This window comes from Stigmatopora argus, chromosome 13 (genome assembly GCF_051989625.1).
Source record: "Stigmatopora argus isolate UIUO_Sarg chromosome 13, RoL_Sarg_1.0, whole genome shotgun sequence".
Lineage (NCBI taxonomy): Eukaryota > Metazoa > Chordata > Actinopteri > Syngnathiformes > Syngnathidae > Stigmatopora > Stigmatopora argus.
The window spans coordinates 18050284-18064309 of NC_135399.1; the positions used below are offsets into that span (position 1 = coordinate 18050284).

A 14026-nucleotide genomic window follows, 5' to 3' on the forward strand; every position below is an offset into this window, starting at 1 on the left:
CTTCTTCCCGGCTTTCCAATTGAAAACAGCGGCCTTGTTGTCGTTGTGCGTGTGTCCCGCAGTTACCGTCGAGGAGACGGTGGCAAGACGGCAAGTGGAAGTGAGAGAGGAAGTCATTTCCAGAGGTAGCAAAGACTCGTTTGTCCACACGTGCCGCTTCTGTTTCCATGCTAACCAGACCAGTTTTTCCTTCTCAAGTGGCCGACGCCCAGGAGGAAGCGGAAGTGGAGCCCAAACGCCGCGGCGGAGAAGCGCCAACCCCGAAAGGTGAGCCGTGGGTGCTCAGCGCCGAGGGCGTTAGCCGCCCGTCCGCTGACCGCCACGTTGACGTCGCAGTGGGCAAAGTGCAAGAGGAGGAGAAGAAAAAGAAGAAAGTTGGCGTCCCCGACACAGGTATAAAGAAGTTTGTTCTCTGCGATAAGATAAAGAGCACGGACGGCCCGTCCTCACTGGCCAGTCTTTCTTTTTCCAAAGAACCGGAGGAAGTCGCAAAGAAACCGTCTCCGCGAGAGCCAAAGAAAGGTACTTGTTCCCGTTTGCCGACACGGCGCTCACCTCTTGTTAGCGTCGGTCCTCGCCGCCGCCGTCCGTCCGTCCGTCTCTAACATTTACCTCTCCGATCCCTTTTGGCGCTAATTTCTTTGTCGCCTCCCGTGAAGACGAAGCCGAGCCGCGGCCCAAACTCAAGCCGCCGGCCAAACGCCAGCCCGGAGCCCAGCCGGAGCCCGAGCCTCGGCCCAAACTCAAACCGGTGTCCAGGCGCGAGTCCGAAGCCGAGCCCGAGGCGTGGCCCGAACTCAAGCCGGTAGAGAGAGGCCAGCCCGAACGCGAGCCGGCCGAGAAAGCCCGGCCCGAGTCCGAGCCTCGACCCGGACTCAAACCCGAGGGGAAAGCCGAGCCCGCGGCGCTCAAAGGTACTTGTTGCCATCTTTTCGGCTCATTCTTTGTCTTCGTGCGTGTCTTTGTCTGTGTGTTGCTTGTTTTTGGGAGTGAAAAGCTATCTTTGAATGTACAACGTCTTACTTTAAGAACCAAAACCAGAACCTGTTAAGATCGAGCCCGTACCTGACGTATCAAAAGCCCAACCCGTGGCGGTACCCCAACCGCCGCCTGCGGGAGTACCCAAAGCGAAGCCTGCGGCCGTACCCGAACCCGTGGCGGTACCCGAAGCCAAGCCCGAGGTGCGGTCCAAAGAACCCAAAGCGGAGCCTGCGGTGGAACCCGGACCACCCGTAGCAGTGGCCCCCAAAGCGGAGGTCGTGGCGGGGCGCGAGGCCCAAGCACCCAAAGCGGAGCCTGCGGTGGAACCCGGACCACCCGTAGCGGTGGCCACCAAAGCAGTGGCCCCCAAAGCGGAGGTCGTGGTGGGACGCGAGGCCGAAGCACCCAAAGCGGAGCCCGTGTTGAAAAAAGGCCAAACGCAAGTTCCCCGAGTGTCCCAAGTAGAGCAACCAAAGGGCCAAGAAGCCAAGGAAGCCGCCAGAGGTATATTTACGCGGTCCAGCGTTGGGCTCTCCTTGATACTCTTGAGCCCCAAAGGGGTGAAGGTCTTTGTTCTTTGGTACGTTCCGTGTCCTTATTGACCGAGATCTTGTCTCAAAGTGTCGGATGAGCCGTTCAAAAAGGAACCTGCTGCGGTACTGCAGACGCCCCGCAGAGAAGAAGAAAAAGAAAAAGAAGAAGAAAGACCTCAGAAGACACCTGTGGTGGCCAAAGGTATCAGAACTTCTTGAGAGGTTCTTTGTGCTGCGTTGTTCTTCATCCTCTTGCTTGTTTTGTCAAATGGTCTCTCACATGGGGAGATGTTTTCATGCTGTAGTTCATGCCATTTCTTTCTTCACATTTGCTCCTTCATCTTCCTCTCTTGAATCTTCATACGACGTGTGTTCTGTCCTCATCATCTTGTCATGTTTGTCGTGTTTTTTGTTTTCTCCACAATGTCTCCTTCACCTGTGGTTCATCACGCATCATTCATTCCATATCGTGTGTGGTTTTTCACGTTGCGTTCCTGAACCGCGGCTCGTCGCCTCGCCTTTCTTGTTCGTCACGTGTGCTTCTTCACCAGCCGTTCATCATACATGGCCTGCTTCTTCAAATACGTGCCTTGTTCTTCATTCGTTCTTCTCCATTCGTTCTTCTTCACGTGTCCGTGTCAGGCAGTTCCCAGTGCCAAGTAGTTCTCGGTTCCTCGCTGGCCATTTTTCCAGCTAATTACGTCGCTATTCTTTTAAGTTGCCGAGGCAAAGAAGATAGAAGAAGCCAAAGCGGCCAAGAAAGTTGATCCCGTTCCGCTCCCTCCCAAACGAGAGCCGGCGGGACCAAAGACAGGTAACTTCACGTTTGGCTCCCCCTGACTCGCTAGCCGCATGGGGCGTCGGTGCCGTGCTGAACAGCTTGCATTTTAGTGGCGTGAAATCTTCTTTGTGTGCGCCAGCCAGCGCCTTGTTCTGCTCTTCATGTGGTCTGCATGTTGTTGTCTTAAACCCTCTTCAAGCTACGAAGCACCATGATCTTGCCATCGGAGACGGGCAAAAGCCAAAAGGGGCCCGGGAGGCCAGCGGCGACGTCGTGGCGTCGCCGAGCCTTCCGAGCGTCGCGCTCCCTGATGTGACTCGGGAGAAAATGCCAGATAAACCTGAGGAGGAGAAAGTAGCGGAGCAGGCGGCAGAGAAGCCTCCTGCTCGGCTTGGCCGTGAAAAGCCCGATAAAGTAGCAGAAAGTCTTGCAGATAAGCCAGTTCAAAACACTGAGAAACTTCTCCATGAACCTGGCCGGGTACCAGAGAAGCTTCATGGTGTACATGGTCAAAGACTAGAGAAGGTCAAAGAACGGCTTCCTGACAGACCTGAAAAAAGACCAGAGCAAAAGAATGAGGAAGCTGAGACAGCCCCAGGCGAGCCTCTTAAAACAGTGCATGAAAAAGCAATTAAGCCACCTGATAAAGTCCCCCAGAAGCCTCATGATAAAGCAAAGAAAGTAGCAGAGATGATTCCTGATAAACCTGATACAGTACCAGAGAAGGTACTGGAGAGGCTTCCCGACAAAGCTGAAAAAATCATAGAAAAGCAGATTGATCAAGGTCAAACAGCACCAGAGAAGCTTCCTAAAACCATTATGGTGATGCCTGAGCAACTCCATGAGAAGCCTCGCCACAAACTGAAGAAAACAACAGATAGTCTTCCTGATACACTTGATACACTACCAGAGAGGCTTCAGGATCAAGTACAGGAGAAGCACCCCCCAAAAAACCTTGACCAAGTTCATAAGGTAGCCGAGAAGCTTCCCGATGAAGCTGAGAAAGTAGCAGAGATGCTTCCTGGTAAGCCTGACGCAGTAGCACGAGAGAAGGACCTCGACAAATCACACCAGAAACTTCCTGTTCATCGTGATCAATTACCTGAGAAGTTCCCGGAGGGGCTTGATGACAAAGGCGGAAGAAATCCAACGACCCTTCCTGATAAAATGGCACCGGCAAGAGAGAAGAAGCTTCACGATGAACCACTTGAGAAACATCCCCAAAAAACACCAGAGAAAGTACTCCAGAAACCTGATAAACCCCCAGCGGTAACGGATAAACTAGATGCAGTCCTACAGAAGCCACGAGAGAACGTGCCAGAGACAGCTGAAAAATTGCCAGAGAAGCCCGTCGAGAAGGTGCCCGAGAAGGTTCCTAGTATACACGATCAAGTACCCGAGCAGGTACCGGAAAGACCTCATGGCGGGCCTGAAAAAGTAGCAGAGAAGCGTCATGCTAAAGCTCAGACAGTAGCAAAGAAGCATTCCAAAATCCCAGATGAAAAATTAGCCGAGATACCTAACAAAGTAAGCCAGCAGCCTGATGAGACTCCTAAGAAAGTAGTAGAGACGCTTCCTGATAAATCCCATGTAGTAACGGAGGAGCTTTTTGATCGGCCACGGGAAAAAGCAGCAGGCACGCTTCCCAATCCAACATTTGAAAAAGTGTCAGCGACACCTGAAAAAGTACTCGAGGTGCACCCAGATGAAACTTGTGAGAAAGTGCCAGAAAAGCTTCCTGGGAGACGTGATCCGCTCCCAGAGCTGCTTCACGACAAACCTGAGAAGTTAACTGACACTCGTAGTGATAAACCCGAGACAATAGCGGATAAGCATTCCCAAAAAACCCTTGAGATATCTGACCAAGTAGGCGTGCGGTCTGAGGCTAAAGCTAAAAAAGTAGCAGAGGCGCAACCTGACAAAGTACCACCCAAAGTTGACCACAAACCCGAAAAACCCCATGAGAAGTTTCCAGAGAAGCTTCATGGGGAATCTGTCAAAGTAGCAGACAAGCTACAAGAAGAGCGTCATGGTGAACCCGAGACGGTCGCTGAGAAGCCTCCCGATAAAACACATGTTAAAGTAAGCCATCCGCCTCACCAGGAAGCTAAGAAAGTAGCGGAGAGGCTTCCCGATAAAACCCATACAATAACAGACGGGCTTCACCAGCAAGTGCCAGATGAAACATATGAGAAAGTACCAGATGTACCTGAGAAAGTACCCGAGCGTCAGCCCGGCAAACCCCGTGGGAAAGTGCCCAAGAAGGTCCCGGAAAATATAGCCAAGAAAGGGATTAAAGAACCAGAGAAGCTGCATGATAAACCTGGCAAAGTACCAGGAAAAGTCCAGGCCAAACCACAGGTGAATGTACCGGGGGAGCTTCCCGATACGCTATCGGAGGTGCGTCCTTACGAAACACTCGACAAAGTGCCAGTGGTGCTCCCCGATAAAGTATCGGAGAAGTTTGGCCAGAAACCTGATGTCATAGCTGATCCTGATCTAGAAAATCTTGGTGAGAAACCACACAAAAATATACCAGAAAAGCTTCCGTATGACCACCTAGCAGAGAGAGCCTCCGTGAGAGTGAAAGAGAAGCTGAATGACCAACCGGGCCAGAAGCTTCCAGATAAATCCCATAAAGTACCAGAGAAGGCTCATGAAAAAATAGCACACGTGCCCGATGGGCCGCTAAAAGAGCCTGGTGAAAAAAGGCTAAAAGTAGCAGATACAACTCCTGCTCAACCTCAGAAGGTTCCAGTTCCAGCTGATAAAATACTAGAGAAACCTGCTCCCAAAAGTCAGAACGTGCCAAAGAATCTTCTTGCTCCAAACCATGAGAAAGTACCAGAGGTGCTTCCTCCGATGTCAGAGGAAGTCCTAGCTTCCCAGAAAAAGGAGGAACGGGTGCTGCTTGAAAGGGACTCCTACAAAAGTCCATCAAAGCCACGTGAGGACAGGGTCCCAGAAAAAAAGGCTCTTGAGGCTCCCCACAAAGGGTCCGAGACCTCAGGGCTTTGTCTCTTGACCCCTGAGAAGGTTCTAGTAGAGCCAAAACATGAAATGTTCTCTGGGGTTGTTGCGGTCCAAAAGGAAGTAGCGGAAGAGTCTGGCAAAGGTACAGCGGAGCAAAGCATTCCACTTCTTCTTGACTTCTTCTTCTTGTTAAAATTGTTGTCATGCAAGCACGTTTGCGTAGCTGCCGTCAAGTAGGAAATGTTGCGCTTGAGATTCTCCGTGCAGCAGGAGAACACTTGTAGGCTTTGCTCTTGGCCGTCTGATTAATCTTCTCCTCTTTTTTCCCCCTTTCTTGCTCACCTTTTGGGTGCTGCGCTCCAAGGCTTAGAAGCTCAGAAGATTTCACCTCTGAAAGTGGAAGAAAAGAAGAAAGTGACTCCTCCAGAAAAAGGTATCAGCAGAGCGACGGCTTCAAAATACAGCATCCGAGCTTGTTGTTGTTGTTGTTGTTGTTGTCGTTGCGGTGGCGCTGGCCCCGTCTCACCATTCTTTGTGTTGTTCCGTCGTCGCTTCTTGGCGTCGCCTTATGACGCCCGCTCTCGGTGCTTCAGCCAAGCCAGTCAGGCCGGAGCAGGAACCGCATCCCCCGAAGGAAACGCCACCTCTCGTCGAGGAATCCCGCTCCTCTGAGGTGGAGATAAAGGGTCGAGCCCGTGTATCGTACGAGGAGGAACGGGTCCAGGTTTCTTCCATCGCGACACGGACCAAAAGCTCCGAGGTATCGGGGACTGCCGTCGTGACCCAAGAGCCAGAAGAGCTTCAGGCAGAAGTTCCAGCCAGGAAGATCGTTAAAAAGGAAAGCCAGGCCACCATCCGGAAAGAAACCCAGAAGACTAGCACTCAAATCTTGGTGGTGAACCAGGAAGTAGAGGAGCAAGCGGTCAAAGTGACCGGAGACAAGGAGGTACAGACTGCTGTCATAAGCCCAGAACCAAAAGAGCTTACGGAAGAAGTTCCAGACAAGAAGCAGGTAGTTCAAAAAGAAAGCAAGGCTGCAGTCCAGAAAGAAAGCCAGGAGTCTAGCACTCAAATCTTGGTGGTGAAGCACAAAGTAGAAGTCCAAGCAGTCCAGATGACCTCAGACAAGGTGGCTGAGGCCCAAAGAGTCGCAGCTGAAGAGCCCGAAGAGGAACGACCTTCGGCGCCGAGTGGCCAGGCGGCCGACAAAAAGCAAAGAAGGCCAAAAGTCATCCCAGAAAAAAGTAGAGCAGAAACACAAGTGTCAGAGATCCCGTCTCAGAAAATCCTACGCAAAGTTTCCGGGGAAGAAGACTCCAGTCTTCAAATTCAGTCTTTACCTAAAGGACGGGAAAAAGGCCACAAAGGTACAGCCGCTCGCTGTCCTTTGCTTCCACATCCATGGCCTTTTCTCTTCAGATACTAACGTCTTTCTTAACATCTTGCGTACCAACCTTGTCTTTTTTGAAGAAGCTGAGCCCGCCACGGTGGAGACGCCGGCGAAAGAGGCCGACAGAGGTAGAGCGGCAAACCCTCTTTTCTTGCTAATCCTTTCTGCGCACTAACCCAAATATTCCTGCTGTCTGGTCCTAATCTCTTGGCGCCGATTGATGGTGCTTTCACGTCACCATTCCCGCCATCCTTAAGCCTCCGGGTTACCGTGGAGCCCCTCCCCGTCCCGAGGAGCCTCGGGCCTCCCAGAAGAAGAGCGCCAAGACGGGGGGACGGAGAGTCCCCCGCCATCTCCAAACGTGGGCTCTGGAAATCTGTTACCGAGGGTTCAGAGAGTTTTGGCCTCGGGGAAGCTTCGAAAATCACTTCCGGATCGGGAGTTGCCTTTCAACCGGAGGCGGTAGGACGGACGGGACAAAGCGCTCAAGTCCGGCGTTGATGGGAAGTCCACCGTAAATCAAGTGGCGCTCAACTCCGGCATTAGACAGAAATTAGTGCAGGGATCCCAAGAGACTAAGACACAAAGCGACTCTATTTCACGTGGGCGCTTTGAAACCAAGAATGGGAAAGTTTATCGTGAGGGTGTTGACGAAAAATGGGTGGCCTGTCACCAATCACGTGTTTTTGCGACTTGACCACCAGTCCTTCCCCAACACTCTTTGCTCCCCTCCGGGTCACCGGCCGGTCCGCAATTCTCCGGTCGAGCAAATCTCGCATCGCACCCACTTCGGAAGCCAGCACATTAACCTCTTCGTCGGGCCGCGTGTTTTTGACGTGGCCTCTGACGAGTCTTTGTGTTTGGCTTCCAAGCTCCGGCGCAGGAGCCGCTACCGCTCGCCGAGGAACCCACAGGGAAGCCCGCCGTTCCACTAGAAGGTAGTCAGTCGCCTCTTTGATTTTCAGTCTCGAGTAGACGTTTTCACCTGTGACTAACTTTCCTTGTACTCAAAGAGCGGCGAGCGCCCGCAGCCGCCGTCCAAGTAGAAAAGCCCGAGGACGGCGAGCGGCCGCCAAAAGGTACCCCAGAACTCTTGCGCCGCTCTGGCGGCGGATCCTCAGTCTTAAACGCACGGTCTTGTGGTTTGGCAACATTTGCTTTTCTTTTCTTCCACCCTTGAAGCCGCCAAAGCTGGTGTGAAGGCTGAAGAGTTAAGCAAGCTGCCTTTGAAAGAAGAAAAAGCCGGAAAAGTGGCAGGTAGTTTGTTGAAAGCCCGCTGAAAAGGCTCTCTCTTTTATTCCCTGCTCCGTCCGTAGTCTGCATGATTGAGCTTTCCGTCGCCTTTGGGTCTCCGGTCCGTTTGATTTGCAAATGCGGCTCGACCGCTAACGATCTTTTCATCCTTTAGGTGGAACCAAGGTGGAGGCGCCGGCAGGAGTCAAGAAAGGTAGGAGCGACTCCGACGAGACGGGACTTTTACCAGGACGCGTTTTCAGTATTTGTTTCGACTCGGTCTTGGCGTCTGGAGTCCGCTGTCTGCGATATGTTGTCCGTCTGTCTGTCTGTCTGTATTGAATTTTGGTAACTTGAACATGTGCTACCCCAGAACCAGCCCTCCTCAAAAAAGGTAAAGTCCCCACGGAAGAGACGGGGACCTTTGAGCTTCCAACTCTGAGGAAAAGCACTCCGGTCGTAAGGGAGGAAGTGGAGCAAGAGCTGGAAAAGGTTCAACTCAAGAAGATTCCAACCCTATCGCCCGAGGAGGCAGAAAAAGAGCCCAGACTTCGGGAGGCCACCAAGACCACGCAGATTGAGATGATCCAGATGGTGCATGAAGAACGCGCATCGGAGCTGGTGGTTACCACCAGGAGATCCGTAGAGGAGAAGACGGCAAAAGACAAGAGAGAGGAAGAGAGGAAGCTGGAAATTCCAAAGCCCAAAGCAGAAGTAGAAAAAGAAGAGGCTCCGTCCAAATGGACTCGCCCAAAAGCAACCCCCAAAGACGAGAAAGCCGAGGAAGCCCTTCCCTTGGAGAAAACGGCCAAGGTTCCCAAGAAGGAGGAGCCAGCCCCTCCTGCTGCCGCCTTGAAAAAAGTCAAAAAATTGCCCTCGGAAAAAGAGGAACCGGAAGTTGTCACGCTCAAACCCTTCGAGAAGCCGACGGAAGCCACAGAGGCGCCACACGCCGATAAAGGCCACGCGCCAGACAGGGACGCGGTGGATTTCCAGAAGGCAGAAAGGATCCCCACCGAGAGAGAGGCCAAGGAACCGCCAAAGAAAGCCCAGAAAGTGCCGGCGCAGGCCGAGGAGACCCCGGCAAAGCCACGAAAAGCGGACCCGAAGGAGATGCCCAAGGAGGAAGAAGCAAAAGCTCCAGCAAAATTCAAGAAAACTCCAAAAGTCCAGCCCGAGCCAGAGCCGGAGCCGGAGAAGATCAAGCTCAAGCCCGTCTCTCGCCCTTCAAAAGAAAGCGCCGAAGCCGAAAAGCTGCCGTCGGAGGTCAAAGAGAAGAAGGCGCCAGAATTGCCTGCTCGTCTCCCACCACTTACTCCGGAGGAAAGACCAGAGGAGAAGGTGCCGGACGCTCCTCCGAAGAAGTCCGTGACTCCTTTGACTGAGGAAAAGAAGAAGGAGCCAGAGGCGGAGAAACCCCAGAGCCTTCCACCGGCGATGGAAAAGCCCGAGAAGATCGCGGAGCCAGAACCGGAGAAGCCCGAGACCCTTTCGGCAGAGGAGAAAAAACCAGAGGAGGTAAAGGAGCCCCCCCAAGCGGTTCCCGCCAAGAAGACTCCCAGTCGAGTTCCCGTGGAACCTCCACCGCCCCAGCCCAAAAAGGGCGTCACCCCCAAGACCAAAGACCAAAAAGAGCCGCCGGCTTTGACGCCCCTAGAACAGATCAAGAAAATCCAGCTGAAAAAGGCGCCGTCACTCTCCCCCAAGGTCGAGAAGAGCAAAGAACCCGAAAAGATCCCGGCCGTGGACAAACTAAAGAAGGCGCCGAAAAGCCTTTCGCCGGATGCCCCGGAAGCCGTCACCCTAAAAAAGGTCCCCAAAGCCCCCTCGCCAGAAGAGCGGCTGAAGAAAGTGGAGCTCAAGAAGACCCCCTCGCCCAAAGCGGAGAAGCCCAAAGAAGCGGAAAAGACGGCCGTCGCCGCGAAGCTCAAAAGGACTCCAAAAAGCGTCTCGCCCGAAGCCGCGGCGCCCGGGACGGAAGGCATCCCCCTGACCAAGGAAATTTCTCCCAGCGCGGTGAAGATGAAAAAGGTGGACACCCAGCCGGAGGAGGAGATGACCGAGGAGGACTTTTGGCTGGACGACCAGGCGGAGCCCGAGGAGGACGAGGTCTGGGCTTGGGAACTGGTTCCTGACCAAGACTGGGAAGGTGAAGGGGAGGAGGGCGCCGTGGAAGCGCCCGGGGCCACCAGGAGAGGTGAGACGTCTAACGGCGGGCCGGAGTGAAGAGCCGCCCCTTTTCATCATCTCCACTCACTGCCATCTTCATACCGCTCGCTCGCTCGCTCGCTCACCCGCCATCCTTCTTTTGGTGCTCCTCCATTCACTGGTGGTGCCTTGATGTCATTGATGTCCATGTGTGTCCCGTCTCATCTTCATGTCATTTTTTTTTCATTGGATGCAGTAACACAGTGCAACACTCAATCTCCCCCTTCCTCCCTCCATTCACTCCCAAACCCTCGCCCTCTTTAGTTTGTCCACGGACGTCATTTTTTTTTCATTGGATGCAGTAACACAGTGCAACACTCAATCTCCCCCTTCCTCCCTCCATTCACTCCCAAAGCCTCGCCCTCTCCCCCCTCCATCCCTCACTCTCATTTCTCCACACATTCATGATAATCCAAACTGCAAAAATGGCAACAGGGGTCTCAAACTCGCGGGCCTTCCTGATATCACCATATCTAAGAACCAAGCCGTTTTTTGGTTTTAAAATAAACCCATTGAATCCATTTGAAGTAGAAGCGTTGACATGGTCCATCATCCGCCATCGACGTTTGAGACCCCTGACGTAAGAGTAGGCAATGCGCCACAAAGTCACTCACGCCTTGTCTCGTCTCTCTGAACAGAGGGACAACCGACAGACGAAGCGGGACGAGGAAGAGGACGAGGCCTGAAAGGTAAGTTGCCCGGCGGCCAGATGGACCCTAACCAGGGAATCGGACCCTCTGAAAGTCTCTCCTGGGTCCTTCAGCCAAGCTGACGCCGTCGCCCGGCGAAGGCAGGGGGCGCGGCCTGAGACCGGCCGGAAGGGGCACCCCGCCGCCGGAGGAGCCCTTCGGCGGATTCAAGCTCAAAGCCGTCCCGCTCAAGTTCATCAAGAAGCTGGAGGACATCGTGCTGCAGGAAGCCGAGTCCATCGGTTCCAACGCCGTCTTCGAGTGCCAGGTGTCGCCGTCCACGGCCGTCACCTCGTGGATGAAGGACGGCTGCAACTTTCGCGAGAGCCCCAAGCACAAGTTCACCTCGGACGGAAAAGACCGCAAGATGATGGTCAAGGACGTGCAGCTGTCCGACACGGGAGAGTACACCTGCGTGGCCAAGAATGCCGGCAAGGAAATCACCTGCACCGCCAAATTGGTGGTGGAAGGTGGGTAGACCGTCCACCGGAGGCGAGACCTTCCGATCCTTCCTTCCTTTGGAGCTCAACTTGAAGCTTTCTCTTTTTCTTTCTCCATTTCTCTCTCTCTCTCTCTCTTTCCTTTACAGAGCTCCCCGTAAAATGGATCAAGGAGTTGGAGCCGGAGATGTCCGCCGTGAAGGGTCAGCCGCTCTACTTGACCTGCGAGTTGAATAAGGAGAGGGACGTGGTGTGGAAGAAGAACGAGGAGGTCCTGAAAAGACAGGAGAACAAGTTCCAAATCAACGTCATCGGCCTGGCCCACGCCGTCACCATCCAGAACGCGGCGGACGAGGACGCCGGTTGCTACTCCTGCGAAGTTGCCAACCAGACGGAACTGAAGACGACGACCAACGTCAAAGTGACCGGTGAGTGCCCGGACGTCCGTCCCGTCGGCGTTCCGCTCCGTCTTGGGATTCTGACCGCCCGCGCTGCTCACGCAGAGCTGATCAAGGATTGGCTGGTCAAGCCCCTGAGGGACCAGCACGTGAAACCCAAGGCCACGGCCACCTTCAAGGGCGAGCTGTTTAAGGACTCGCCCAACTGGAAGTGGATGAAGGGAGACAAGGAAGTGACCCCCTCCGACAAGGTGGAGATCACCAAGGACGGCAAGACCCTCACGCTGACCATCAAGGACTGTCAGCCCGACGACGTGTCGGACTACTCGGTGGAGGTGGAGGGACGGGTCTACGCCGCTAAGCTCACGCTAGGAGGTTTGCGCGCCGTCCTCTGCGCGCCGTCCTCCGCGCGCCGTCTCTCTCGTAGCGTCCCCTGGGCCTGACGGACGGCTACTTCTTCCGGCAGAGCGCGAGGCGGAGATACTGAAGCCCTTGACCAGCGTGGAAGTGTTCGAGAAGGAAGACGCCGCTTTCGAGACGAAAATATCGGAGGAGGACATTGCGGGGCAGTGGAAGCTCAAAGGGGAGCCTCTGACCAGATCCCCGGTAAGGTCCCATCCCGCTAGAGCCGCTAGATCCGGGTATCGGGCGTATTTCCCATTCCTGGACTGGGAAAACCTTTTCACACGAGTGGAAAACAAAGCAGTGGAAGCACGCCATCGACTTGGGCGGGCCGGGCTTTGACCTGACTCCTCCTTCCTTTAGACCTGCGACATCCAGATGGAGGGTGCCGTGCGCAGGCTCAAGTTGAGCAAGTGTCAGCTGGAGCAAGCGGGCGAGGTGTCCTACCAGGCGCTGAACGCCGTCACCAACGCCATGCTGACGGTCAAAGGTAAGTCCGAAGGAACACCCGCCAGCGTCCGTGCTGACTTTAGGGTAGGCTTTGCTTTGACAGAGGAGTTGGATTTGGGTAGCGCATTCCAAAAGCGGGTCGCGGTCTTGGGGTTCTCCCGTCTTGTTTGGTATTTCTGTTTGCCGGCCTTTAGGGTCCGCGCTCTTTGTCCCCGGCGGTGAGGTGACGCCATCGCTCTCCATTTGTATGTCCGTTTGTTGGCTTTTGTCGTCCGGACACCACGGTCTTCGGGGCCCGCGCTCTTTGTCTTAACGTTCCTCGTGGGCAGGCAGAGGTGACGGGATTGGCGTGGATCTGCCCGGTGACAACATTGGTGTGGATTTGTGTGTCGCCCTTTAACCGTCTTCAGAAATCCCCATGGAATTTGTGGTGCCGCTGAAGGACATCAGCGTGCCCGAAAAGAAGCAGGGCAAATTCGAATGCGCCGTCACCAGGGACGTCCCCAAGGTCATGTGGTACAGGGGAAGCGACGTCATCACCCCCGACGCAAAGTACGACGTCATCGACGACGGCAAGAAGCACATGCTCGTCATCAACTGCTGCGAGTTTGACGACGAAGACGAGTACAGGATTGAGGTTTTGGGCAAAGAGTCCAAGGCCAGACTGACGGTGGATGGTAAGTGGCGGTCAGGCGCCGCCGCCGCCGCCGCACCCACCGCGCCCCGATCTGTCGCCTAACTCACTGTCCTGGCTGCCGCCACGCGGCACTTGTAGGCATCAGGCTGAAAGTGATTGGGCCGCTGAAAGACCAAACGGTGAAGGAGGGCAGCACGGTTCGCTTTGAACTGGAGCTCTCCCACCAAGAGATCCCCGTCACCTGGTTCAGGAACGACGTTAAAATCCACCCCGGCCGAACGGTCTTCCAGCACGTGGACGGAAAGCGCCACGTGCTGGAACTCAAGGACGTGACTCTGGACGATACTTGCCAGATCAAGGCCGAGGCCAAAGGACTCTCGTCCGCGGCCAACTTGACCGTCATAGGTAACGTTTGTTTCTTGTGTCCATCTTTCTTTGTTTTGTCCGTCTTTGTTTGTTTTGTCCGTCTTTGTTTTGCCCGCTCTTTGCGTCGTCTTTGGTCCCAAGTGTCCGACCCTCCGTCACTTTCCAGAGGGAGACGCCTACTTCACGGTCAAGTTGCAGGATTACACGGCGGTAGAGAAGGACAAGGTGGTCCTAGAATGTGAACTCAACCGAGACGTTGAGGTGGTCTGGTACCACAACCAAGAAGAGGTCAAGCCCTCCAAAATGGTCGCCGTGAAGGCGGAGGGCAAGCGCAGGATGCTGGTCCTCAGGAAAGTCGCCGACCTAGACAAGGGACAGTATGTGTGCGACTGCGGGACGGACAAGACCAGCGCGACGCTTCACATCGAAGGTAAAGACCCCGCCCGAGTCGGTGCTGGCCAGATCCGGCGCCCTGGCTCGCGGCTTTCCCAATGCGTCCCGTCCCCTCTCTTCCTCGCTTCCTCGCTCTTCTTCCGCGCCATTTG

General features: G+C 54.5%; 1 protein-coding gene across 1 annotated transcript in view; it reads left to right on the top strand.

The window, feature by feature from the left end:
- The window catches only part of ttn.2 (titin, tandem duplicate 2), a 158917-nt gene that overhangs the window by 58116 nt on the left and 86775 nt on the right, over window positions 1-14026 (top strand). The window contains exons 87-109 of the mRNA XM_077617694.1: window positions 63-125; window positions 199-267; window positions 337-393; window positions 475-522; window positions 660-914; window positions 1030-1485; window positions 1603-1716; window positions 2233-2328; window positions 5633-5701; window positions 7531-7596; window positions 7672-7737; window positions 7841-7915; window positions 8067-8105; window positions 8265-10088; window positions 10738-10788; window positions 10863-11258; window positions 11378-11656; window positions 11732-12001; window positions 12093-12232; window positions 12392-12518; window positions 12889-13155; window positions 13254-13520; window positions 13648-13911. Of these exons, the coding sequence (XP_077473820.1) occupies window positions 63-125; window positions 199-267; window positions 337-393; window positions 475-522; window positions 660-914; window positions 1030-1485; window positions 1603-1716; window positions 2233-2328; window positions 5633-5701; window positions 7531-7596; window positions 7672-7737; window positions 7841-7915; window positions 8067-8105; window positions 8265-10088; window positions 10738-10788; window positions 10863-11258; window positions 11378-11656; window positions 11732-12001; window positions 12093-12232; window positions 12392-12518; window positions 12889-13155; window positions 13254-13520; window positions 13648-13911 (5358 nt within the window). The remainder of the gene's footprint in view (window positions 1-62; window positions 126-198; window positions 268-336; window positions 394-474; window positions 523-659; window positions 915-1029; window positions 1486-1602; window positions 1717-2232; window positions 2329-5632; window positions 5702-7530; window positions 7597-7671; window positions 7738-7840; window positions 7916-8066; window positions 8106-8264; window positions 10089-10737; window positions 10789-10862; window positions 11259-11377; window positions 11657-11731; window positions 12002-12092; window positions 12233-12391; window positions 12519-12888; window positions 13156-13253; window positions 13521-13647; window positions 13912-14026) is intronic.